The sequence below is a fragment of the Cervus elaphus genome, chromosome 19 (genome assembly GCF_910594005.1).
Source record: "Cervus elaphus chromosome 19, mCerEla1.1, whole genome shotgun sequence".
Classification (NCBI taxonomy): domain Eukaryota; kingdom Metazoa; phylum Chordata; class Mammalia; order Artiodactyla; family Cervidae; genus Cervus; species Cervus elaphus.
Window position 1 is genome coordinate 42,354,257 of NC_057833.1, and position 26,875 is coordinate 42,381,131.

A 26,875-nucleotide genomic window follows, 5' to 3' on the forward strand; every position below is an offset into this window, starting at 1 on the left:
AGATCTTGGGTTACTTGAATTCAAGGAGTTAAAAGATATTTATTCCCTAGTAGTAAACTCAGACTTTATACAGAAATTATAAAGTATCATCGGGTAACATGCAAGATACTTAGTTCCTAACTGAGTAGATTTTACAGGTATAGCAATGATACAACAGAGATGTTAGTATAATGTGATAAGTGCAGTAAAAGGGAAGTATTGGATATTAGGAAAGATTTAGTTGGAAGTTCCAGTCAGCTTTAGGGAGTTAGGTAATACTTCTCAGATGATACATGGCCTAAATAAAGATTTGAAGGATAAGTAGAAATACACTGGAAAAAGAAATAAAAGCATGTTCCTGGTAAAAAGAAAAAAGAACATCATTTTTTTTTTTACATCGTGCACAAAGGTGTAGAGGTTCAAGGAACAGAACATATTTAATGATACAGAAGGAGTTTCCTGAAATTGGAGCAGTTTTTGCTAAAGGAATTGATGAAAGATGTGACTGAATGCACAGAAGGAGAGTTATTGACCATTTGAGGAATTCTGAACGTTGTGCTTCCAACCCTTATAAAAATACGGGATGAATAGTAATGACAATCACTGTTCCTCCTTGCTGCTATTGAAACACAAGTCACTGTTCATTGTTGAGCAGTGCAGTTCAACTTAGGTTAACTCCATCACAGCCCTTAACCAAGTTTTCATGACTGACAGTAAACCTCATAAGAACCTGGATGTCAGTCAACTGTAAGAGAGAGAATTTTTATTTATTTTTTTCCTTTTGAGCACAGTAGTTCAGAGAGATCTTCAGTCTTGATCTTAGACCCAAAGCGCTTGATCTCTGACTTGCAGAGAATTGGACATACTTATTTTCACAAAGTTTACTTGCTCTATGAAGTTTTTTCTTTCTTTAAGATATAACCAAGAGGTTTCAGAATTTTGACCAAAATGTTCTATCTGTGTGCAAAATCCAAGTTTTGGAAATCCCTGAAATGCATCAACTATTACTGTGAGATAATAATAATAGCTTATATGAATATTTATTAAGCATTGTTCTAATGATTCCCAGGTGACGCTAGTGGGTAAAGAACCTACCTCCCAGTGCAGGAGACATAAGAGACATGGGTTCAATCCCTGGGTCGGGAAGATCCTAGAGAAGGGAATAGCAACCCACTCCAGCATTCTTGCCTGGAGAATCCCATAGACAGAGGAGCCTGGCAGGCTAAAGTCCATAGGGTTGCAAAGAGTCAGACATGACTGAAGTGACCTAGAATGCACGCATGCATTGTTCTAATACTTATGAATTAACATACTCAATCCTCAGAATTCTTGAGTAAGTTAATACATGCAATGCACTATGTAGGTATTGTCAGTTTCCTCCTTTTCAAAGGAGGAACTAAGACATGGAAAGATTACTTACCATGCTCAAAGTACATAACCAGTAAATGCAAAACCTCAGTCAAAATTCAAAGGTGTCAGGCCTCAGAAGCCTCTCACTGAATCAATGCTGCATCCTGCCTCATATATTTGAGGAAAGGAGACCCTTCACTTTGCAGAGTGACCTGTAGTATGATGCTAATGCTGGGTGTTGAATCTAGATATTGGGACTTTGTGTAGTATAGATGGTAAAAAATGATATTAGAATCCAGAGATTAGTCTCCTTTTGTATCTTCAGGATAATGAGAAACACAGCTTATTGACATTCTGTCTGTCCTCACCTGGGAGATCTATGATTGTCTACTTTTCTGATTTACATACAGCCTTTGGCCTTTGAATCTCACTAATGCTTTAATTTTCTTTCTCCTACTCCTAGTGTAATTCTGAAAGTAACAGAAGACGAGACAAGAACTCAGCTTTTGAGCATCAAGAAAGTTACTGCTGAGGATCTGAAGCGCAACTATGTCTGTCATGCCAGAAATGCCAAAGGGGAGGTTGACAGACCAGCCAATGTGAAACAGAAAGGTAATGGATGCACTCAGCAGATGAATGTGTGAAGTCCAAATGCAACCCTCCAGTGAATAAAGAAAAAGGAGAAATTGACAACAAGAGCTCTATCACTTAGCACATTCTGACACGTAGTGATAAATGAAACTTGAATGAAAAATCTTGTGAGTTTCCATTTATATAATGATACTGAAAATATGTCTTATGGTTTTAGTATTTAATGCCCATATGTGACTTAAAAATTTCATATGATTATGATAATGAGGCACAGCATCATATCTATAAAGGAAAATGCAAACTAAAGAATAGTCCCTGTTCTCAGAGATATAATAAAACTGGTAGAACCACATATCATTGGTGAATTGTAAAGACCGTTTTAGAAATCATTGATGGCAGAGTTCAGAAGTCGTAAATACTGGTCATACCATATGACTTAATACTTTTGGAATTTTTCTTGAACAAGTAACTTAACAGAAAGAGAATTATGTCCCTATCGATATTCTTAGAAGCATTATCTATAATAATGAAACATTATAAATAGCAATCATCTAATTGCATGCAAATAGTTAAGTAAGATATAAAATATCCACAAAATTATAATTTAAAAATGATAATTTTAAATACTCTTTGCCAATATTTCAAGCAGGTTTTTTCATATATCACTAGCCACAATTGCTAAAATGAAAATTAATAAAACTATTACTTAAAGTGATGTGAAATGATTTCTATGTTGATATTACTATATTTTCCTACAATAAATAAAAATTATAAAGCTTTCTTGTGTGAGCGGTTGCTCCTGAAACATATTGTGTCTAAGATTTTCTTTAGGTCTCTCACCTAACAAAGAACCCTAGATAATGAATCCTTTCATGAATGTTTTTCAGTGATTTAGATAATAATAAGGACGATTCATCACACATGAAGTCAACCCATTCAGAATCATTTTGGACCTATGTCAGAGTCAGAGCCTTTAATATATATACAAAAAAAATTAAAAATGTTAATTTTAAACTACTGCATTTTGCAATAGGATTTAAACCTCTTTTAAAACTGATTAAAAAAAAAACAGCCTTCACTTTAGCATTTTATTACAACTTAGGAAGTAAAGAGCAAAAGCCTGAAATATATGCCTTTTAAGGCGACTTAGTGGATGGGTTCTGAATAGTTAATTGCTTCTGGTCCTCAGAAGGCAGTGTAAAAAGAGAAGACTGAACTGCATGTTGTAAGACAATGTTTCCCAAAGTAAGTTCCTAAGAATACTACTAAGCCTCTTCATAGTACTGCAATTCATTATTTGTACTCTAGACACAGATGGCCTATGTTGGAGTACTGTCCAATTCTATGACCTTGGAAAAGTCACTTAACCTCTCTGAGCTTCAGTTTCTATTTAAAGTAGGCAAAATATTAATAATAGCACTCCTTCACAAAGTTGTTTTAAAGTACTCAGCATGGTTACTGGCATATAAACATATATAAATATTAAATGCTCAATGAATGTTAGATCTTATTATTACTTGCACAAGATTTTTGTAGGTATTATTTGACAAAGGCTCTTATACTCAAGTATAATTAAGGTCTGTGATAAGTGAAATCGATCAAGTTACTTTAGTTCAGAGCCTCATGGTTCTTTCATATGTCAATATTTGATATGAATATCAAATTGGAATATAGTGGAGTTGAAATGTAGTAGTATGAAATTGACTTGATTCCAGATTCTTTACGTATGGAACATTTTTGTGGGTTTCATCTTCTAAGGCATGTGTTTTGGGAAACAATTATGGAGGAAAACATAAATTAATAACTTAGTGTCAGATGGATAGAATCAAAACAATCAACTGAAATCATGTTGAATCTAGGAGTGATATGGAAGTGTGTCCACCAGAGCTGCTTTGAGTAACTCTTCTTTCACAGAAGGCTGTGTTCCCAATGGTTTAATATGAATGGCTTTAGGAATATGGAGTTACTAGTGCGTCTACTGGAGAAGGCAATGGCAGCCCACTCCAGTACTCTTGCCTGGAAAATTCCATGGACAGAGGAGCCTGGTGGGCTGCAGTCTATGGGGTGGAGAAACGTCGGACACGACTGAGTGACTTCACCTTCACTTTCATGAACTGGAGAAGGAAATGGCAACCCACTCCAGTGTTCTTGCCTGGAGAATCCCAGGGACAGCGGAGCCTAGTGGGCTGCTGTCTATGGGGTCGCACAGTCCGACATGACTGACGTGACTTAGCAGCAGCAGCAGCAGCAGTGTGTCTACTAGACCAGATGATCTCTGCTGAAATTATATTAGTATTTCATATAACATGGTTGGTTCTCTGTGCACTTAGTAGTACCAGAACTGTGTGTTTGCTTCTGTGGATTCTATTCTGGGCCGGCTAATGCTGAGATTCATAGGTGATATCTGTGTTCATGTTCATATACTATATGTAGGGGTCCTTCTCTGAATTCCTTGACAAAGAAGTCCATTTATTAATTTCTTCTATTATAGTTGGTACTTTTCTAAACCCTATATTAACAATGTTTCATTTATGAGGACTTTTATACTTAGGCTTATGACCATGTCTTTTTTTCCTCCATATAGAAACCACATTGAAAGATCTCGCTTTTTCTTTTTTTTGTTGAGTTGATTTTACAACTTGGCCAAAAAAAGGACTCTCTTAATGTTAGTCTATTTATGAATTCCCTAGTGTGTTCTATTAATCTGTTTGTCTGTCTTTAGTCCAATACTACTTAGTCTTGACCGACAGCTTTAAAGTAAGTCATGAAATCATATGCTCATATACTTTATGTCCTTTCCTCCATATTTTCTTTTCCAAGATGGATTCAGGGACCATGTAGTTTTTCATGTAGGTTTTACTATCAGCTTATCTATGTCTACATTAAAGGCTCCTGTGATTTGATTGGAATTGCAAATTAATTTATAAATAGATTCAATGGGAATTGAAATTTTAGCAATATTGAGTTTTTAAATTCATTAACATGATATCTCAATTTATTTAGCACTAATTGAATATTCTCAGCAATGCTGGTCTTTCACAATACAATGCAAGTCTTTCACACATATTGTTAAATTTATCTCTATTATGTTGTTGATGCTATTATATATAATATTTAAATTTTTTCATTTTCAAATTTCACATTTGTGAAAAAAAATGGAATTAATTTTTATGGCCCTTTGACTTTTCCAAATTCACTAATTAAATAGGGTTTCTGTTTGGTTTATTTATTTATTTATTTATTTATTTATTTATTTATTGGTGTCTTAGCATTTTCTATACACCTGATCGTGATGTGCATGCTAAGTCGCTTTAGTCATGTCTGATTCTTTGCAATTCCGTGGACTGTAGCCTTCCAGGCTTCTCTGTCCCTGGGATTTTCCAGGCAAGAATACTGGAGTGGGCTGCCATGCCCTCCTCCAGGGGCTCTTCCTGACCCAGGGATGGAACCCATGTCTCTTATGTTTCCTGTATTGTCAAGAAGTTCTTTCCACTAGTGCCACCTGGAAAGCCCACAAATAAACAGACTTTTACTGCTTTTCTAAACTTCCTACTTTTGGTTTCTTTTTCCTGACTGTTTCACTCTTTTGGACCTCCTGTAGCATGATCAGAAAAAAATTGAGAACAGCCATGTTTGCATTGCTTTCTATCTTAGATGGCAAACATTCAGTTTTCATAATAAGTATGATGCTACTTGCAAGTTTTTGTAGACGACTTTCATCTACATGAAGTATTAAGCTTATATTTTTAGTTTGCTGAGAGTTTTGTTTTGTTTTATTTTTATAATGAATGTATCTTGAAATTTTTCAGACTTTTATCCATTCAGATGATCATATTATTTTACTCTTTTATTCTATTAATATTATACTTTACATTGACTGATTTCAAAATGTTGATATAATCTTTCATTTCTGAGATAAACCCCAACATCATCAGGATTTATTACCCTTTTTATATAGCTGTATTTGATTTGTTAATATCTTAGAAGATTTCTGTTAGGGAATTTGCTCATATATTTGTTCATGAGCGATATTGGTCTGAGATTTTCTTTCCTTGCAATGACATGGTAACAAAGTCATGCTGACCTTATAATATGAATTGGATGATGACCCCTTCTTTGCTATTATCTGAAAGCTTATGTATAAAATTGATATTACATCTTAGTCAAATATTTAAAAGGGTTACCCATGAAACTATCTAGGCCTGGCATTTTCTTTATGGGAAAGCTTTTAATTATGAATTCAGTTTCTTTAGTAGCTATTTGGATATTCTGTTTCTTCATGTGTCAGTTTGAAGAATTTGTCTCAAATTCATTTTTCATGCTTTATCTACATTGTCACATTTTTGGCATAAAAAGTTGTTACATCATTTTGTTATTTTTGCTTTATCTGCATTGTCACATTTTTGGCATAAAAAGTTGTTACATCATTTTGTTATTTTTTTAATGCATGCAGGGTTTATAGTGATTCTCCCTCCATCATTCCTGATAGTAGCGATTTATATTTTCATCCAATCTGTTTATCAATCAAGAAAGAGGTTTTCCAGTTTTATTGACATTTTTCAATGAACAAAAGTGTTTTCATTTATTTTTCTCTGTTTTGTATTTTATTCATTTTACTCTGTATTTTTTTTTTGCTTGTTTTACATTTAATATGTTCTTCTTTTCTATCATCTGAAGTTGAAAGCTACATCACTGATTTTTAAATAATTCTTTTTTTCCTTTAAGCATTGAGCTATAAACTTCCCTCATTAGACTACGTTAGCTTAAACAAGCAAATGATGAAATGTTGAATTTTCATTACCATTCAATTCAAATTATTTTCTAATTTTCTATAATTATTTTTTGACCCATGATTTATTTAGAGATGTGTTACTTAATTTATACATGTTTTGGAATTTTCCAGATAACCTTTTTTGTCATGTTATGTATTAAAATGTAATTGAATTTTAGAAATGACTGTTTCCACTCTTTATCTTGATAATTTTTGATATTTCATATTGTCATTTAAGCCTAGGTAATTTAAAAATTCAGCAATGAATATTAAAAGCAGGGAGAGGGTACCTGTGACTTAGAACTACTTGGGAAGACTATAGAGTGAAGTGGAAGGAACATGGGATTTGGTGCTAGACAGGCTTCAGCTCAGGTTGTGGTTCTGGTGCAAACTGTATATATGAACTGGTTTAAGCTTTCCATTTGTCATTCTTTCGATTTCAACTCTCAGAATGTCTGTGAGACTGGATGAAGCAAGTAACAAGTACTTAGCATGGTGCAGCACAGTTGATTCTAAATTCTAATTTAATTCTGTTATGGCCAGAAAATATATACTCTGCATCATTTCATTTCCTTTATTGGTGTCTCTTTAAAGTCACAGCAGATTGTCTATCTTGGTAAATGTTTCACATGCACTTAAAAAGGGTGTATATTCTGCAGTTTTGATGTTCTATAAATGTCAGCTAAGTCAATTGATGTCAGTGATGTTCAAGTCTTCAATATATTTATTGATTTTTTTTTAAATCTGCTAAACTTTCATCTTCTGAGAGAGCGGTGTTGAAATTTTTACATAGAATTATGTATTTTTCTAATTCTCTCTTCAGTTCTGCTGTGTACTTCATATATTTTAGAACTGTGTTTTTAGATACATATACATTTAGGACTATTATGTCTTTTTGATGAATTGACTCTTTTAAATTATGACATGTCTTTTTTTTGGTTAATATTCTGTTGATATTAATTTAGCCACTCCATCTTTCCTGTAGTTAGTATTTGTATGGTATATCTTTTTGTCATTCTGTTTTATCTATCAATTTCTTCATATTTAATGTATATCTCTTATAGATAGCATATTATTGGCTTTTTATTTTTACTATAACATAATAATTTCTGTCTTTTCATTTATATGTTTAATCCATTTATCTTTAATGTAATTATTAGCATTATTGACTTCAAGTCTACCATCTTCCTACTTATTATCTAGGAATTGCACCTGTTCTTTGCTTTTCTCCTCCTTTCCTGCCTTCTTGTGGATTAATTTGATAATTTCTTGGTATTCTATTTTATCACCTCTTTTGGCCTATTGACTTTACTTCCATGTTATTTAAAATTTTTTTTTATGGTATTTACAATATTTATCTTGAACTTATTACAATCTACCTTGAATTAATCACTTCACATATTTTATAAGAACCTTAAAATGGTAGTTACTTTTTTTCTCTCTTTGTTTTATTGTTACAATGCATTTCAATTTGCATTTAAATGCCACAATACATTGCTATTATTTTTGCTTTAAGTAAGTATTCTTTAAATACATTAAGAACTGAGAAAAAATTATTTTTATATTTATTTGCATATTTTCCATTTCTGGCACTATTCATTCTTGGTAACATTTTAGCTGGAAAACCATTTAATATTTCTAGTGGCATACATCTGCTGGTGACAAATTCTCTCAGCTTTGTTTTAATCTGCAGGTTTATTTCATCTTAATTTTTATATTTTGATATTTTATTGACAATTTTCAAATACATGGAAAATTTGAAAGAATTATACAATGAACAATTATATAACCTGCATAGATTCTATCATTTTGCTATCCTTGCTTTATCACATATCTACCTATCAATCCATTCTGCTATGCATACATTAATATACCTTATTTTTTATACCTTTAAAGTAGTTACAGACATTAGTAAAAGTTATCACCTAAACATGTAAGCATCTTGTATTATCCAAATTTTAATATTTATTTATAGTTCTCTTGGGTTTTTTTTTAGGTAAAGTTTGTATACAGTGACAAATTACAAATCACAGTTATATGAACTTTGATAATACTTAAGAAATGTGTATATATTCATGGTGTAACTTAAAATCAAATATAGAATATTATCATCACTATAGACAGTAACCTCCCACTCCTTCCCCTTATCAATCAATCCTGCTACTCCTATCTTCTCCACCACTGTCAAAGCAACTCTTCTGATTTTCCTTATCAGAATGTACTATTTTTTTTTTTTCCTCTTCTGGAACTTCATATACCTAGACCTCTACAGAATGCACTCTTTTATAAAGCTTCTTTCACTCAGAAAATAATCTTAATAATCATGCTGTTGCATCAGTCGTTAGTTGCTTTTGTTTGCCAAGTAGTGTTTTTTTGTTTGTTTGATTTTTTAAAGAATTCATTGCAGCTTGTTTATTCTTTCTCTGGGTGGAGTACATTTGGGTTGTTCACAGCTTTGAAGAACTTCTGTTAACATTCTTATCCAAGCCTCTTTGTGGACTTTTATTTTTACTTCTCTGATGTGAGTACCTATGAGTAGAATTACCAGCTTAGTTTTATGGGAAACTCTCAGAGCTTTCTTCCCAAGTGGTAGCATCATTCTCCCCTCTCACTGAAACAGTGTATTTACATCTTTGTCATTTAGTGTTGTTACTCTTAGTTTTGGGCTTCCTTGGTGGCCCAGCAGTAAAGAATCCACTTGCCAATGAAGGAGTCATGGGTTCAATCCCGGGTCAGGAGGAGCCCCAGGGGAAGGAAATGACAACCCACTGCAGAATTCTTGCCTGGGAAATCCCATGGACAGAGGGGCCTGTCGGGCTACAGTCCATGGGGTCACAGAGTCAAACACGACTTGGTGACTAAAACAACAGCAAACAGCAGTCTTAGTTTTAGCCATTTTGGTGAGTGTGTGGTGGTACCTCATTTTGTAGTTTTTGTTTCACTGATGACTAAGATACTGAGCACCTTTTCATATGCTTGTTAGTTGTTGGTCTTCTTTTGTGTTATGAGTGTTCAAATACCTCGTCCATTTTATAGGTAGATTGTATTTTCATTATCAGATCTGAGCAATTCTCTTTTCTACCCTAGATACCAGTTCCTTATTGGATAGATATTTTGCAAATACTTTCTCCCAATCTGTATCTTGCCAGTTCCTTTCTTCAGTGGTATATTTTATTGATGAGGTGCAATTTATTAATGTTTTAATGGTTATTGTTTTCTTTGTTCTAAGAAATCTTTGCATGCCCCTAAATCATCATAATATTTTAGATGTTATGGAGAGAAGGCTGCCCCTGTCACTTCTGTAAGACCAGAAGCTGATTTTCAAAATGCACAAGTTTGAACTAAAATAGCCAAACAAATAAGGTCTGAAGGTTAATTCAGTCATAAATCTCTGATTTACTATCAGGTGATACTAGTGGTAAAGAACCTGACTACTAGTGCAGGAGATATAAGAGACTTCAGTTCGATTCCTGGGTCAGGAAGATCCCCTGGAGAAGGGCATGGCAATCCACTTCAGTATTCTTGCCTGGAGAATCCCATGGACAGAGGAGTCTGGTGGGCTACAGCCCATAGGGTCACAAAGAATCGGACGCAACTGAAGGGACTTAGTGCATGCACGCACATGCACACATTCTCTTTGTTATTCAGGCAAGTGACCATAATTGTAGTACCAATAATTGTCAAGTAGTCCCAACAATTTAACAAAGAGTAGACAAATATTCTGTGGCAGGGAATACTTGGAAATTCAAGCAGCTGGTATTTGGTTGGGAGATTCAGTGGATAACCAGGCCCCTACTATGATAATGAAGATGAAGAAAATAAATTTAAGTTTTCAAGGAGAAACAAGATTGTAGACTGATAGCTTGAAACAAGCAAAAAGACTAGAGCTTTTGTACTAGCTTAACCAAGGGTAGTTAGCTGGAAATTTGGGCTCTGGAAAAAGGATAGAGGGAATTCTGATTCAGAAAGAAACAGTAGAGCAAGTCACTAAATTTGTCTCCATCCTGTTTAGATTATCAGTGAGAACAAAGATAGAAGTAGTTTAGGAGTCAAGTTTGGTCAGTTATATCACCCTTTTTGACTGGAAACCTTTTGGTCTGGGATTGCATCACAGTAAAATCTTTATGCCTAAACATCAGAGACTTGAGGTGGGGCAGACGGAAAATGTGGACTAAGGATCAGCCTTTCAAACAAACCAGCAAAGCTAAATTTGGAAGCTTTTTAGAGCACTTCCTAAATGTGACTCAAACCATTTAGAAAATCAGGCTTGTGGATTATTTATCTTGAGTTCAATTAGTTAAATATCATTAGGAACTTCTTGAAATCATCAAGGTGGCCCAACAAAATGCAGTCTGTAAATATGACATATGTAATTGTATAACACAAAATTAAAAAGCTCTAGTAGAAATAAAACAGGCAGTAGTAAAATGAATGTGGCAGAGGGAAAGCCATGAGTGTAATTGATACCTTGATCACTAAACAAGGTAACTATTGATGTTTTTTAAGAAAAATCCATTTCAGGTAAGTGGATCCACTGACCTTTTTTCATTTTTTCTTATTGTGAAATGTCCATCCAGAGGGAGCCAAAATAGCTGAGCAAATAATCAGGATGACAGTGGGAATTAGCCCAGTGTGTCTTTAACATAACATGTATTCAGAAATACCAAGGATACAGCAATTTTCATGCCAGCTACTCAAACTGATCTTAATAAATTCTCATCAAGTGCACTGACATACCTTTATGGCATTTATTATCTTATTTTAAAGCACTGTTGTTCATGGGTTGAGTACAAGCCTGTGTGTGTGCATGCTCAATCGCTTAGTTGTATCTGACTCTTTGCAACGCCATGAACTGTAGCCCGCCAGGTTCCTCTGTCCATGGGATTATCCAGACAAGAATACTGGAGTGGGTTGCCATTTTCTACTTCTGGGAATCTTCCAGACCCAGGGATTTATTGAACCCGAGTCTCCTGCATTTGAGAGGAAGATTCTTTACCACTGCGCCACCTGGAAATCATGAGTATTAGAGTCCATGGTAATTCTGTACAGCTGAGTCCCAGGCTGTATCTGTAGCAGGATTAGTACCCTGAGTTTAGGATAATGAATGCAAAACTCAATGATTTTTCCTTTTAATTAGAGAATTTCAGATTTAGCTCTAGGCTACTCACCATTTTCCCCTTAGAATAGCTACCTGTTTTAAAAGGGATTTTTCACTGGTATGATCAATAATTGAACTTCATGGTAGTGTTGTGCAAAGATCTCTGAACTTTGAAGTCAGGAAGCCTTGATAACAGTTCCAGATTGAAGAACATTTTTCTGTGCCTTGTCCTGGCAAACAATACACACAATGTTCAGGTGTTTAAAAAGGCTTTTTCTCACCTCTGCCTAAAATACCTCTCCTGCCCCATCTCCTCCCCTCAGCTACCTCCATCATATTACCCTGGTTTATTTCCTTCATAACATGGATCACTCTCTAACAGTAACTGTCTTATTTATTTCCTTATTTACTTCCCTGCATTAGACTCTGAGCCCTAAGAGGGCAGAGACCCTTCCTATTTTATCTGCCATTATAACCTCAACAACTTCTAGCAAATGGTAGATGCCAATAAGTAATTGTCAAATTAACTAATATATAATTTAAGCCACTTCTTCTTCAGATCCAGAAATATTTTGTTCCATCTCAAACTCTTAAGTTTCACTAGTAAAGTTAATAAAGCAGCCACATGAAGTTACAAATACATAGTATAGTACTGGACTTATTTTGGGGCTTCCCTGTTGGCTCAGTTGGTAAAGAATACACCTGCAATGCTGGAGACCCAGGTTCGATTCCTGGGTCAGGAAGATCTGCTGGAGAAGGGATAGGCTACCCACTCCAGTATTTTGGGCTTTTCTTGTGGTTCAGCTGGTAAAGAATCTGCCTGCAGTGTGGGAGGCCCGGGCTTGATCCCTGAGTTGGGAAGATCCCCTGCAGAAGGGAAAGGGTACCCACTCCAGTAAAGAGTCGGACACGACTGAGTGACTTTCACTTTCAGACTTATTTTAAATATCACATAGTATTAGACTTATTTTAAATAATGCTACTTAGAAGTCTGTAGCGTTATATCCAGAAATGTTCATTCAGTTCCCAGAGTTCTCAAGATAGGATGGATGAAGAAGACAGTCTCTACCTAGACGACTGTAACAATGTATGGTTTAATGGTGAGTGAGAAAGACTGGAGAAGCAGGCTTGTAGAATGTATATCCTACAACTGTCCACCAGAGAGATACTTTCAGAGCCAAGCATACTGAGCATTAGGTGGATACCCTCATTTTCTGTTCAATGATAATAAAATTGTTGAGGCCTATTGCCAAATATAAAGAATAAGGAATTAAATTTCTCCCATATGGCTCTGGACAAGTGGATGAAACTAAGACTGATATAAACACATTACAATTAGTGCTCAGTTAGCTGCTACAACAATTAAAATTCTACCAGTGTCATCAGCTGGTCTAGTTAAGAGCTGGACATAGGATGGAGTTAACACTTTCCAAAAATATTTTTGAGAAGATTTAGTTGTCAGTTTGTGAGTCAGTTTAGATGACCTTTTAAATTGTTCCCAATAAGATCTGTCTTAATTTGTATTGTCATCGAAGTGTATTCAAATCATGTAATTGTTAAGAAGCACCTTCTATGCCAGTTTCTGGAAACAAAATGATAAATAGGCCACAATTTAGTATTAGAACATAGTGCTTAACCTCTACCAGGTGGCCTCTGCTTTTTCACACATATAGGTCAGGTTCATGACTCAGCTGCTTGGTTTAACCAGCTATTTGCAGAATGATGGGTCACCATGACTATCATGCACAAATCAATTTGTTTCTTTGTTGGTCTCTCCGGTAATAGCTCCAAGGTACACAGTGGAACTGGCGTGTGGTTTTGGAGCCACAGTCCTCCTCGTGGTGATTCTCATCGTTATTTACCATGTTTACTGGCTGGAGATGGTCTTATTTTACCGGGCTCATTTTGGAACAGATGAAACCATTTTAGGTGAGTAATGAAAATTTCATGTATATCTCCCAACTGCCATCTTGAGAAAACATATTGGCTGGATAAAACCTGAATTAATTGGAAGATATAATTAAACTAACTTTGGTTTCAGCCCTTACTATTGAAAATCTTTCTAATGCATATTATTCTGCTTTCTTGGGTCAGTATATGATTTAGTCGGGAGTGGCACTATTTAAATAGAAATACAATATGAACCACATATGTAATTTAATATTTTTCTAGTGGTCACATAAGGAAAAAGAAAAGAAAAACTGAAAATAATTTTAATAATTATGTTATCTAACATATTCAAAAGACTATCATTTTGGCTTGTAATTTAATATTATGTTAATAGAGATATTTTAGTCTTATTTTTGGTACTAAAAAATCTTCAAAGTTCAGCATGTATTGTATTTTACACTTGCAGCATACCTCCATTCAGACCAGATACATTTCAAGTGCTTACTAGCCACTTGTGGCTTGTGGTTATTGTACTAGACAGTGCATGTCCAAACTTTGTGCTCACAGGTTATCTGTGTACCAGAAGAATCACATGGGAGCTTACTAAAAGGAGCATCTAAAGGCTGGTCCCTGTTATGGATCAGCATCTACATTTCAACAGTATCCCGAAATGATTCGTGTACACATTACAGTTTAAGAAACACTGTTTTAGTGCCTCTATGCCAGGTGACAAGAATGAAACATTTATTTACTAATCCTAACACCCATCCCATAGAGTCTCATTGAGTGGCTTGTAGAAGAGATAGGCACCTGTATTTTTACCAAGAGATGATTTTTATACTTAGGCAACTGGGAGAAAAATTGGTTCATCAAATCTAAGCATATTTTAATTGTAGGTATTTTCAGGTATACATGATTTAGATATTTCTCAAGGTTTTGCTCAATTTATTATTCTTATATATTAGTGAGTGACATATGAGGGCAGGAATTAGAAATGTTCTGCATGGTATTTTTGCCAGCATCTATGACTGAGTAACTATTTGCTTCCTGATTCCGTCAGTTCATAGCCGAATGAGCCAAACCTCACTCATTCTCTACTACAAAATCTGAACTCAGTGAGATGAGAGTAGAAGACACATCAAATAAAATTTGCAATTACACCTTAAAATAGTCATTTTGCCTGGAGACCTGTCATAGGTGGGGAATCACACTGAAATCTGTCAGCTAATTCACATGTGTGAAAAATGAAAATGTCTAATATCCAAAAGTTTGATTTAAGAAAAAATACAGTACTATTGAGAAACTTTCCTAATTTATATTGGATCTGTGTTTTGTGTCTTTTATTAAATTTTTGCTAGATGGAAAGGAATATGATATTTATGTATCCTATGCAAGGAATGCTGAAGAAGAAGAATTTGTATTACTGACCCTCCGTGGAGTCTTGGAGAATGAATTTGGATACAAGCTGTGCATCTTTGACCGAGACAGTCTGCCTGGGGGAAGTAGGTATTTCAGATGGGTACAGGTGATGCTACACTGAATGGCAGAGTAGACCCGTAGCTTCAGGTCACATGTAAAAGTCATGGCACAGTTCTATGTTGACATCTTTGGACATTTAAATGCCCAATTCTTTTTGTAATAGATAGAGACTCTCTAGGAATAAATCTGGTCTTCCCAGATGTCTCAGTGGTAAAGAATCTGCCTGCCAATGCAGGAAACACAGGAGATGTGCGTTCTATCCCTGGCTCGGAAAGATCCCATAGGGAAGGAAATGCCAATCCACTCCAGTATTCTTACCTGAGAAGTCCCATGGACAAAGGAGCTTGGCAGGGTACAGTCCATGGGTCACAAAGAGTCGGACACAACTTAGCAACTAAACAATAACAACAGGAATAATTCTACATTGTAAGATGTAGATTCAGTTCCGTTCAGTTCAGTCGCTCAGTCGTGTCCGACACTTTGCAACCCCATGAATCGCAGCACGCCAGGCCTCCCTGTCCATCACCAACTCCCGGAGTTTACCCAAACTCATGTCCATCAATGTAGATTATTCAAGTGCAATTTATGGTTTTAAAATATTTCCCCAGTAAGCTTCAAAAGCAATGTCAGAAAAGTGTAGATGCAGAGTGCATTGGAGCTCTGCTAAGAGCCACAGCTTTAAACATTTTGTTTATTCACATTTAGATTTTTAGAAGGTTTAACTAATTTGCACTAATTTGCCTAGAATTTTTTCATAAAGAGTGAGTTTAAAACATTTTTATACAGATGAGATTTACTCAATTTTACAAAAAGTGAGGTGCAGAAGAGAATGCATGGAATCCTCCATTATATTACTTACTGGTAGTAATTAGAATATTTTCCTTCCTTTTTTTTCATTTTTGTTTTCTAGCAAACCAGTGCTACTCAAATGCCTTCTTTCCTTGTGTCTGTTTCTTCTTTCATATCAAATGAAATGAGTTTAACATTTTACAAAGGCCAGTATATTCTAATAGGTATAAAAAGATTGAAATGCTGAATGATTTAAAATAAAGTGTACCTCTAATTTTCAGATCCAGACAGTAACACATAAAGTGATGCTACATTTGAGTCTCTTTTATAGATGCATAATAGCACTCGTAAACCCACTGTTAAACTCTGTACTGTTAAAATGCATTAATATCTCTAATCTTTACAACAAACTAATTTATTTTCTTCCCCTAAATCCTGTGTACATTACTCACTTAGCATATTTTTCAGTTATATTGATAATTTGAGAGACAGAATAGACATTAATGTTTATTTTTATTTTGAATTAGCTGGATCACTTACTTTACGTACAAAATCATCATCCAAAAGTCCATCATGTTTCTGTTCTGTAGGAGATATCTCTTTCAGCATAATTTTACCAGAAAATGCTGACTTGACTATAGAGATAAAGGACAAATCCCACTCATTTTGAAGCTTAAAATCTTAAATAATTTATTCATCTAATTACTCATTCATAAGTCATTCAACTGATATTTACTACTATCTGAACAGTCATGTGAAGGTATACAGTATAACCACAATGTAAGACTCCAGCAGGGATTGATAGTTCTTTGAAGAATTCAAGTTCTATGTAATTACTCTTGTGTTTTGCTTTTGCTGACTGACCTTTGTGACCTTTTGCATTCCCCCTGCTTCTTTTACTCAGTCCTCTTTGCCTCTAGGTCTCTTTCCTGCCTACACACAGCCAACCAGCAACATTGCTTGGAGTGGACAATTACTTATTCCTGGATTCTCCTCTAGGCTGCACATGCTTTTTAATTTCAACTATTTCCCCATTGCCTCTGTACCTGTGAAGATTAAAGGGCAAAATGACTGCCCAGGGGAGTGGGGAGTATGGTAAACCTTGAGATGGCTTTCCACAACACTGGTGCATTCCCTGGAGTTGCCTTCTATCTGAACCCCAGGAAAAGGATTATTCAGTCCTTGATAAGCAGCCTCGAGGAGATGGATTATTCCCAAGAATTTAGTGACAGGAACTAATCAGAACCCTTGACAACAGAATAAAATTATACAGCATTTCCATTTTCCCCTGCTGCTGCTTCTTTTTCGACCTGAAGAAACCATTTGCTTGCCAGGGAAGGCACACGCATCAGCTAGCAACTGCTGAAACACATGGCTTCATAGTAATGACAGGAGTTTAAGGAGAAAGATTCAGGGACTAATTTAGGCTCCAGAGCAGAGCAGAATAGAAAGCTGAGCCGAGAATGTGATTCCAGTCAAAATACCATTCAGTTGGCTAGATTTTCTTAAGTTCCTATTCCAATGATATAGAATAGTCTGTGTCTGGGAGGTGCCTGACAGTAGAGAGGGACTACCAAAAAATGAAGCGTTTTACTCTTGCTGTTCTATGTTAGTGAAAAATTAATTTCCATGATTTAGCACTATATGTTTTTTTAATACTCACTAGCAGTAGAGAGTTAATACATGGATATCTTTGGGGAGAAAGGGCTCAAGACCTGATTTTGCTGGGCCAAAATATGCCGCACAGTTTGAAGAAATTGATTTCAGTACTACCCACTCATTCTTCAAGTCCCAAATGATGCTTCTGAAGACCAAGGTCATAGGAATACATTTTGGCTTTGCCTGTTTGGAATTCCTTCAGGATTGGAATATGTGCATTCAGTCTCTATTGTCCCTGAAGAGAGTGACATTTTCTGAACAGAGCAATTGGGTCTAAGGATTAAGTGTTGTTGATCAAAGTTTCACTCCAATTCTCAAACTATGATGCTAATTTCTTTTCACTTGCTCCTCAAGCCCCATACCTTGAGGGAGTTCTTAGCCATCACTAATCCCCATGGTGTTTTCTTTCCCAGTTGTCACAGATGAGACCTTGAGCTTCATTCAGAAAAGCAGACGCCTCCTGGTTGTCCTAAGCCCCAACTACGTGCTCCAGGGAACCCAAGCCCTCCTGGAGCTCAAGGCTGGCCTAGAAAACATGGCCTCTCGAGGCAGCATCAACGTCATTTTAGTGCAGTACAAAGCTGTGAAGGAAACGAAGGTGAAAGAGTTGAAGAGGGCTAAGACGGTGCTCACGGTCATTAAATGGAAAGGGGAGAAATCCAAGTATCCACAGGGCAGGTTCTGGAAGCAGCTGCAGGTGGCCATGCCAGTGAAGAAAAGTCACAGGTGGTCTAGAAGTGGTGAGCAGGGTCTCACTTATTCATCCTTGAAAAATGTATGAAAGAGCCAGTGAATGATGGATGAAAAGATCCAGCAATACTCCAGGAAGGGAGGATTCCCCTGCTTTATTCCCAGTGTGTTGTTCATGGACAGAAACAAATTCTATGGAAGCCTCCCCATAGAGATAAATTCAGGGTTACTGTAGAAGAACTGTTCTGCTTCCTCAGGCAATACCAAGGCTTAGAATGACTGTGCCACCACCTGTCTCCAATGCCTGAGGTCACTCAATTTTTTGCAAGACCTGGTGATGCAAAATTCCCCTGTTGCATCCTCCATTCCTGTTCCTACTCCTCTCTATTCACTCACTCTGGCTCTCTCTCTCTTTTTTTTTTTTTTTTTGTTTTTTTGAATAATCTTAATATTATGGGGCAGCCTTTGTTATTGATTTAAAGACCCCTTAAAGATGAGTCATCTGTTAATAGGGTCATTAAGAGTTTCAAGTATAGTTTTCCTTTCTTTTTATTCATCCCTTAAAAGATAATCAGGGCCTAAATTTATCTTCACTAAGGAAAATAAACTCTTTTGCTCATCCTACTATACTAGACACCCTCACAGCGTGACTGACACCACTTGTGATGCTATAAAGCAGGGTGACTGTAAATGTTCCTTATGATTGGCTTAAAGGGCTTTCCCACATTGTCTCCTGTCATCTCGCCCCACCACCCCATGCACTGCATCTCAGGTAGTTGGTTTCATATTTGTCAGCTTGAAAACTATGTAATACTATTTTATTGCAGTAAACTCCCAATTATCTGTAGGTTGACCCATAGCCATCACTCCATCTCCCTACCTCCTGCATTTTGGGTCGGTCATTCAGAGCATGCAGGTGGCTCCACACTTGATTCATTGGAGAGGAAGCTTCTCTTACTGGTGCTAATATTGAGTAAAAGAAGAGCAAAAAGCTTTCAAGGGCATTTTCTCTCTTATAAGAAAAGCACAGAACAGGGTGTTTGTCAGTTTGTCTTTTAACCTTAGCTTTTTTAAATATTTGGAAAAGAATTTCTCTTCACTTGTTTCTATCTCCCCATTGTAAAGTGTTAAAGTTAGACTTAGGGACCTTGAGAGTGCTTTTAGCATTAATACTCTAAAAGTATTAACTGGACTCTGAGTAGTTTTCATATTTTATTCACTGATAAGTTAATAACACTCACTTCAAACAAGTTAGACTGAAAAGTCACTGTCAACTAAACATGTTTTAGTTTGTATAAGTAAAACTTTACTGTTCTTAAGACTTGGAAAAGTGAAAACAAAGTCCAGGGTTTACAGAGTGCTGAATATCTATGTTACATGTAGATTTTTAAAATATATATGTATATACACACTATATATATATATTGCATATATACACATGAAATACATATACACATACATACATACATGAATTGTATATATATATATACACACACACACACACTACACATACATATGTGTATATATATATCCACATATGACTTTAAATAGTCATTGGCACAACATTACAAATTACTGGAACTCTTATCCAGTTTTTAAATTATGTTTTTTACTGTAATATTTTTATGTCACTGTTTTCTGCACATTAATAATATTTGTGAATTTACGCTCACAGAGTAGTTGTTGTTAACCCCTGCCCTCCCTAGATGAGTAACAATAACTTACTACTGCCACAGTTGATCCGGGTGCAGTGGGTTCTGTTCTGCTCAGAGCTTCCATGGTCACTGCTAAGCAGTAGCCAGCCCTCTGGCATTAATTGACCATCTACTATATTCTGAGCACACATACTTAGAAATTACATTAATCTTAGTGCTCAACTCTTGGGGAGATAAATCTCTATTTGGACTTTTAAGTAATAAAGAAAAAGAAAATAAAAATACCTTTAATGAGCCTGGGTATCCTATGAAACATGATAATTCATAATTTAAGGAAACTCTTATCTTAGTAGTATGAATGTTGATAAACTATTCTTAAATTATCTCTTATATTTGTGTCCTTCTGAGTTACTAAAGTCTATTTAATAAATCATTTTTCTATGGAGGAGTTATTTTAAATAAAACAAAAGCGTCATGAATCATTGACTATAAAACTATGGTTTGGGGGTCATCTTGGATCTAATGTTTTTAGCCTTGTTAATGCTTTTCTTTATTACAAAGTATAATTATTCCTTCTATTAACCATTTCATCAAAAGACCAGAGGAGAACTGACCCCAGATAAGATTTGAATTTCAATTCAAGAATGAGCTCTAGATAGATGAGAGACAGCCCCATTATCAAGGGGCCATTCTCTTGCCAATGCAGCATCTTTTTGCACTTTTGGTTTCATATTTATGCTAAATGATGTTTGGTACCCCTAAAAACTTATAGATACTTTTTGTTCTATTTATATTACTGTATTTGCTACTGAACGTTTCCAAATGCTAAAAATCTAAAGCAACTCAAATCGAAATGATATCTCATCCTAGGATAATTCTGTTTCAAGAGTTCTTTTTTGTTTGTTTGTTTTATGATCCAGAAGATGCCCAGTACAGAATATTTGAGAGAAGGAGAAACATACATTGGAGAGCAAGGAGAAATCACTCTCTAATATTAAGAATAAAAATATCCAATGTTAAAAAGAAAAATCTCAAAGGTTTTATATATATGGTATAAAGACCTTCTGCACCCAATTAAACAAACAAACAAACAAAAAAACATGATATATAGAGTGTCCAATTATACAATCATATAAAATAATTTAATTTTTTCTGCATTGTAGTTTAGATGATTCCCTAGTATTCTAATAAACAAGTACTCCATTGTATTGGGGAACAAAATTTCACTCCACTTGTTAATTATTGATTTTCTTTCCATAGGTTTTTCATATTTTAAGACTATCTTTTTTATTTTATTCATAAATGTTTGTATTTTCCATTTTCCATTTGATTTGTAAATTTGTTTATTTTAAAAATAAACCATTTATTTTCACCTTTGAATTTTATTTTGTGCATGTGTTTTATGTATTTTTCATGTTTGGGCATAAGAAATGAGAAGAAAAAGAATGATACACTTAGAAAAAGAAGTGTTTTAAGGGACATTAGTTTTCTCTTTCTGTGAAAAATCTGAAGAAAACTGGGAACTTCAACTCAACACTTTCTTTACCTCTTAGTAAAAGAGTTACTTAAGTAAAATGGATTGATCTAATATACCAGACATCTGTATGTGTTTGTGTGTGTGCATGTGCACACGTGAATGAGTGTGGAGAGAGACTCAAAAGAGAGAATGAGATGGAGAAAAAGATGAGGAATAGATACAAAGGGAGAATAGAGAAAGGCAGAGAGAGAGGAGAGAGTTTTAAGATAGAGACAAACACCTATTTCTTTTTGTTCAACTTGAAACTTGGACAGTTAACGGTAATAGCTTACCTTTTATAGGTTTTCAACTCAAAAGCAGTTGCCTTAAAAAGATCAACTAACAATGTCGTGCCTTTAGTTAACTGGTGATCATTTGAATCAAATATGCATTTCTATTTCAAACAAATCAGTGATAAATATTTGAAAAAGCATTTTCTTTTGAGTTAATATTAAGTCTGTAGTAACAGGGGAGCTTTCTTGCTTTTTAAAAATAAATCTTATTTATTCCAAGAATATTTGTTGGGCCTCTATAACTTAACTGGTTTGCTTAGTAAAAATTTTTCCTCCAAAAAAGTTCCCTGTTTCAAACCAGTCTTCAAAGAGTAGACTTAGGATCAATGCATGGAAGTTTCAAAAAAAGCAATCCTGAAATCCTAAAGCAGAGCTGAAACATAATGTATATCACTGTCTTTGGAGATATAAGCAGCCAGGTGATGCAGTGGTAAGGAACCCTCCTGCCAATGCAAGAGATGCAGGTTCAATCCCTGGGTCAGGAAGATCGCCTAGAGAAGGAAATGACAACCTATTCCAGCCTATTCTTGCCTGGAAAATTTCATGGACAGAGGAGGCTGGCAGACTATACTCCATTGTGTTGCAAAGAGTTGGACACGACTGAGTGACTTAAACAAAAACTGAGGTTATTAGGTCTTTGATACAAGTAAACATGCAGTGTAACAAGAGACACATTCAGCAGCTTATCTATTTCTCTGTTTCTAGTCAAGGGATATGAAGTAGTCTTAGCAATGGGCTAAGTATTCCAGTAGTATATTATCCACTTTTATTTTAAACTGAATAGACAGAATTTGAAAACTTTGAAACCACATTTTAAGTCAGTCCTCTGAAGTTCCCATTAGGGATTAATTTAGAATCAATATTAGTCAATACATTATTTTAATATTGTGCTTAGTGAACACTGAATGATAATACTTTAATCAAGGTGATTAATTCAAAAGCATACCATGCAGTAGACATTGACCTATAGGTATTGATAAATTGTCCAGCAACCCTACAAATTGGCTCTCATTATATGCATTTTATAGATGGATGAATTCAACTTTAAAGATACTAAAATAAATGATTATACTATTAAGATAAATGGAGAAACCAGTATTTGAATTCAGATTCATCTTTCAAATTAGATGCCCCTATTTTTTAAAATCTGTACTCCAAGTTTTAAGAGAAAGAGAGGTTTAACACACTCTCATATACCAGTAATCTAGCTAAAGAACAAAATTACAGTCCTAGTTTTCTTTTAGTTTTCTTTCTACTCCCAAGTTAATACCAAGGATATTGTAACTATTATAGGCAGGACTATTCTAGAGTAGTGAAGAGTTCTAGATCAGAAACTGTCACTTCAAACCCAATTTATTACCACACACAAAAAAACTGGTCTTATCAATCTATGGCCACACCTCAGGTTTTCTTTTTTTTTTTGAGCCAAACAGAATAAATGACCTAATTTAAGATGCCCTCTCCAAATAATATTCATCATTAAAAAAAAGTAATAATTAACATCCTCAAATATGAAATTCAACAGTTTGGAAGATATTAAAATAGGCCATAAAAGAGGCAGTTTCCTTCAAAGTACTATATGAAGACGCTGAGGTATAGACCAACTCTTATCTGAAAACCATCTTCTAATCTATTCCTCAATGTCTGGAATTCCACCATTCATATTTATTTATTTTTTTGCATTACCCTCTCTAAAAGGCAAATCCTCCACTTTCAAGTGGATTACCAAAATTTAAAAAAAAAAAAAAAAAAAGCCATAGGCTTTAAAGTCAATTTTTTTAGAGGGTCTAAGACAATGTTTTATTTTCAACAATGGTACCCCCTTTTGACAGAACAAATATTTTCCTAAAGTGACTATTTAGAAATGAATCACCCACACCCACAGTTACACACCTCCTCCCTACACGCATACAATTTGAGTGCACAAGTTCCTTTTGTTGAAAACCTATCCATGTTATCTTAGGGTCATATCATATTCATCATGATACAAGAGAAACAGTAAACTTCCTAAACTCACATCCTTGGTTTTATGAAAGGTAGAAACATAAGATTCTGAATAAGACAGGAAATGAAAGGAGTTACCAAGACACACAAATACACACACACACAAACACAAATACAGACACACACACACACACAAACAGGCTTTGAAGATAAGTGATTGAAGCAAAAAGTAACTAAAATACTTTGTGCTCTTGATAGAGCCAGTCAGAAGTTCTTGAACACTGAGCACATCTCTCGGTTTTCCTTCAAATTCATGTTCAATTCAACAGCTGGAAAGAAATAATATGGTAGAGAGCAAAGCTCCTTCATTCCCTGTCAAATTCATGATCCAATTCACTGCAAACTTTCAGCTTGTCTTCACAGACTGAAAAGTTTCTCCCTCAGTGCTTCACTCCTGGCCTGAAAAGCATAGGTGCTCAATCTCATGGTCTGTTCACAGCATGTGTTTTTGGAGTTGTCAACAGCTGCAATTTACAAGTTTGGAATTTGCTTCAGAAAATCTGTTTAAGCTCCTAAATCTCACAATGAGTTTAGCACTGCGTTTATCTCAAGAAGCATCCATTAGGTTTTGCACAAATTCACCACAATAACTGTTAGAACTGAATGCTTTGTGAGAGGTCTCAACTAATTGGCTGATTTTTACCAGTTATTGTTGTCATTGTTGTTGCCTCTTTAATTGTTATTCAGATCAATTCTTGACATAGAAAAAGAAAGGGAATTTTGGTTGACATCACAGTCAATACTATGAGCTGTCTGATAAGTCCAAAAATTTTAAGTATCAAGAGCAATAACTGTGTGGATCTTAGGAGCTAGTAATGCCCTGTAGATCTTAGCTGATAAGACTGTGTCTGGAGCATTATGTTCAGTCCTGTTCATGATACTACTCTTAGGTGACATATACATAAACTGAATGTTACTAAGAAAAAAAAATCAATAAAAGTAGGAAAGAGACTTGATACCAATTCATATGGAGAATAAGATACAAAATTCATGAAAGCTATTTAATCTAGAGACGAGGAAAAAAATACAATGAGATCACAATAATTATGAGATACTTAAAGTATTTTAAAATGTTAGATCTAAGACCACTAAAGTGGAAGGAAACGACTTTTCAAAACAAGAAATTATTTACAAGTAGAGCTGAAATTAGCTGCTTTTAGAGGTGGTTACTTCCTCATCCTTGAAGGTAGCAGACACTGCAACTATAAGAGTAGTATAGATGAGATTCCTTACCTGCGTAGATGATTTAACACTTCGATCTTATATTCTCAAGTGTTCATTGCCTGTCCTTCCTGGGATTGTCAACGATGAACTGAAGCTTGTATGTTTTCACTAGGCACTGTCCTATCTTTCATTCTCCTATAGATACAGTGGAAGCAGTTTTTGACTTCATTCAAAGGAGCCGGAGGATGATTGTTGTGCTGAGCCCAGATTATGTGACCGAAAAGAGCATCAGCATGCTAGAGTTCAAACTGGGTGTCATGTGCCAGAACTCCATTGCCACCAAGCTCATTGTGGTTGAGTACCGTCCACTTGAGCAGCCACACCCAAGCATCTTACAGCTGAAGGAGTCTGTGTCTTTTGTGAGCTGGAAGGGGGAAAAGTCCAAACATTCTGGCTCTAAATTCTGGAAGGCCTTGAGACTGGCTCTTCCACTGAGAAGTCTGAGTGCTAGCTCTGGCTGGAATGAGAGCTGTTCCTCCCAGTCTGACATCAGTCTGGACCACGTGCAAAGGCGGAAAAGCCGTTTGAAAGAGCCTCCAGAGCCCCAGAGCTCGGGGAGAGCTGCAGGCGCCTCTCCGGGCCCAGACACCGCGTCCAAGCACAGAGGGAAGCCCTCCGCGGCCTGCCGCTGCTGTGTCACCTACTGTGAAGGCGAGAGTCAGCTTAGGAGCAAGAGCCGGGCGGAGATCCACACCCAGCCCCAGTGGGAGACGCACCTCTGTAAGCCTGCTCCCCAAGAGTCAGACACTCAGTGGATACAAAATGGCACCAGATTGGAACCCCCTACTCCCCAGATTTCAGCCCTTGCTCTTCACCATTTCACGGACTTATCCAATAACAATGACTTTTATATCCTCTAATTACTGTGTGGTGGGTGGTGGCTGCTATTTCTACCAGCCCATTATGTGTCATGAACCTGTGGGAATAATTGACATTTTTATCATCTAATGGACTGTCAGGTTGTGTCCCCTTTATTGATTTTTAAAAACTATTTATTTCTAGGAGACAAAAGACCCGAAGGACCTGAATCCAGATTTATTGCCTCTAATGGCCTCAGAAGAGCACACTCTTCTTGGGCCCTAGAAGGTCAGTATGTGCAAGTTGCCTGAAGTCTGATCCTCTCTCTTACCCCATGGTTTTAAACAGAGCAAAGAATTTCAGGGCTTCCTTTGAGTTTGTTGACCAACCTCAAACTGTAAGTCAGTCAGGTATACTTGGGCTATGACACTTAACAGGGTATGTGCATCTCAAGGGAGCATTATGGAAAGATGTCAGTTTCAATTTTGGTGGAAGCTGTAGGAATAAGCTCAATGGGAAACCTACAGAACATTTTCCCAGGAAGAACCGAGTACTCCCACCCAGGGGTACACAGTGTTCTGTCTCACTGTAAACTAGTGTTCTCTAAACTGCCTAAAGTTGTTAGCATCAATAAAGTTATATTTTTATGTGATTTCATTTGTACTAACAAGTTTTTACCTCTCTCTTTCCCTTCTACTTTTTATGGCTTTTAAATTCATATCTGAAGAATATTCTCTTTAAGGAAATTGAGATTTGGTTTGGGTACTAGGATAGCTGAGATGTATCTTTAGTTTCTTTCTAGGAATGATCTAGGAAAGGGCCAAAAGAGACTGAGAAAATGTCTCAAAGGAAATGAAGGGCTATATAAAAATATCATTATAATTTTAGAAAATGACAGCTGAAAAATTCAGTATGGTTAGGGGTTAGGGTAGAGGTTGGTCCATCAATCCCTTCTTCTCATTTGAAATTCTGAGGATAGTCATTCAAGTGCCTATAAGGATCAAAAAGTAAGAAAAAGGAGAAAAGAGGGCCACATATAAGTATCATATAATACTCTTCATCTAGTACTCATGTGTATATGGACATAGA

General features: G+C 35.7%; 1 protein-coding gene across 4 annotated transcripts in view; it reads left to right on the forward strand.

Moving 5' to 3' along the window:
- LOC122675572 (interleukin 1 receptor accessory protein) overlaps nucleotides 1-26,438 on the forward strand; it is a 139,221-nt gene extending 112,783 nt beyond the window's left edge. For 2 of the 4 annotated variants that reach the window (XM_043874490.1, XM_043874491.1), the window contains exons 8-11: nucleotides 1,793-1,941; nucleotides 13,575-13,718; nucleotides 15,038-15,181; nucleotides 25,130-26,438. In XM_043874490.1, the coding sequence (XP_043730425.1) occupies nucleotides 1,793-1,941; nucleotides 13,575-13,718; nucleotides 15,038-15,181; nucleotides 25,130-25,848 (1,156 nt within the window). In that variant the 3' untranslated portion in view covers nucleotides 25,849-26,438. Of the gene's footprint in view, nucleotides 1-1,792; nucleotides 1,942-13,574; nucleotides 13,719-15,037; nucleotides 15,182-18,019; nucleotides 18,544-25,129 lie in introns of those variants that run through there. The other 2 variants (XM_043874492.1, XM_043874493.1) reach the window with 2 other exon arrangements.
- The last annotated feature ends 437 nt before the right edge of the window (nucleotides 26,439-26,875 follow it).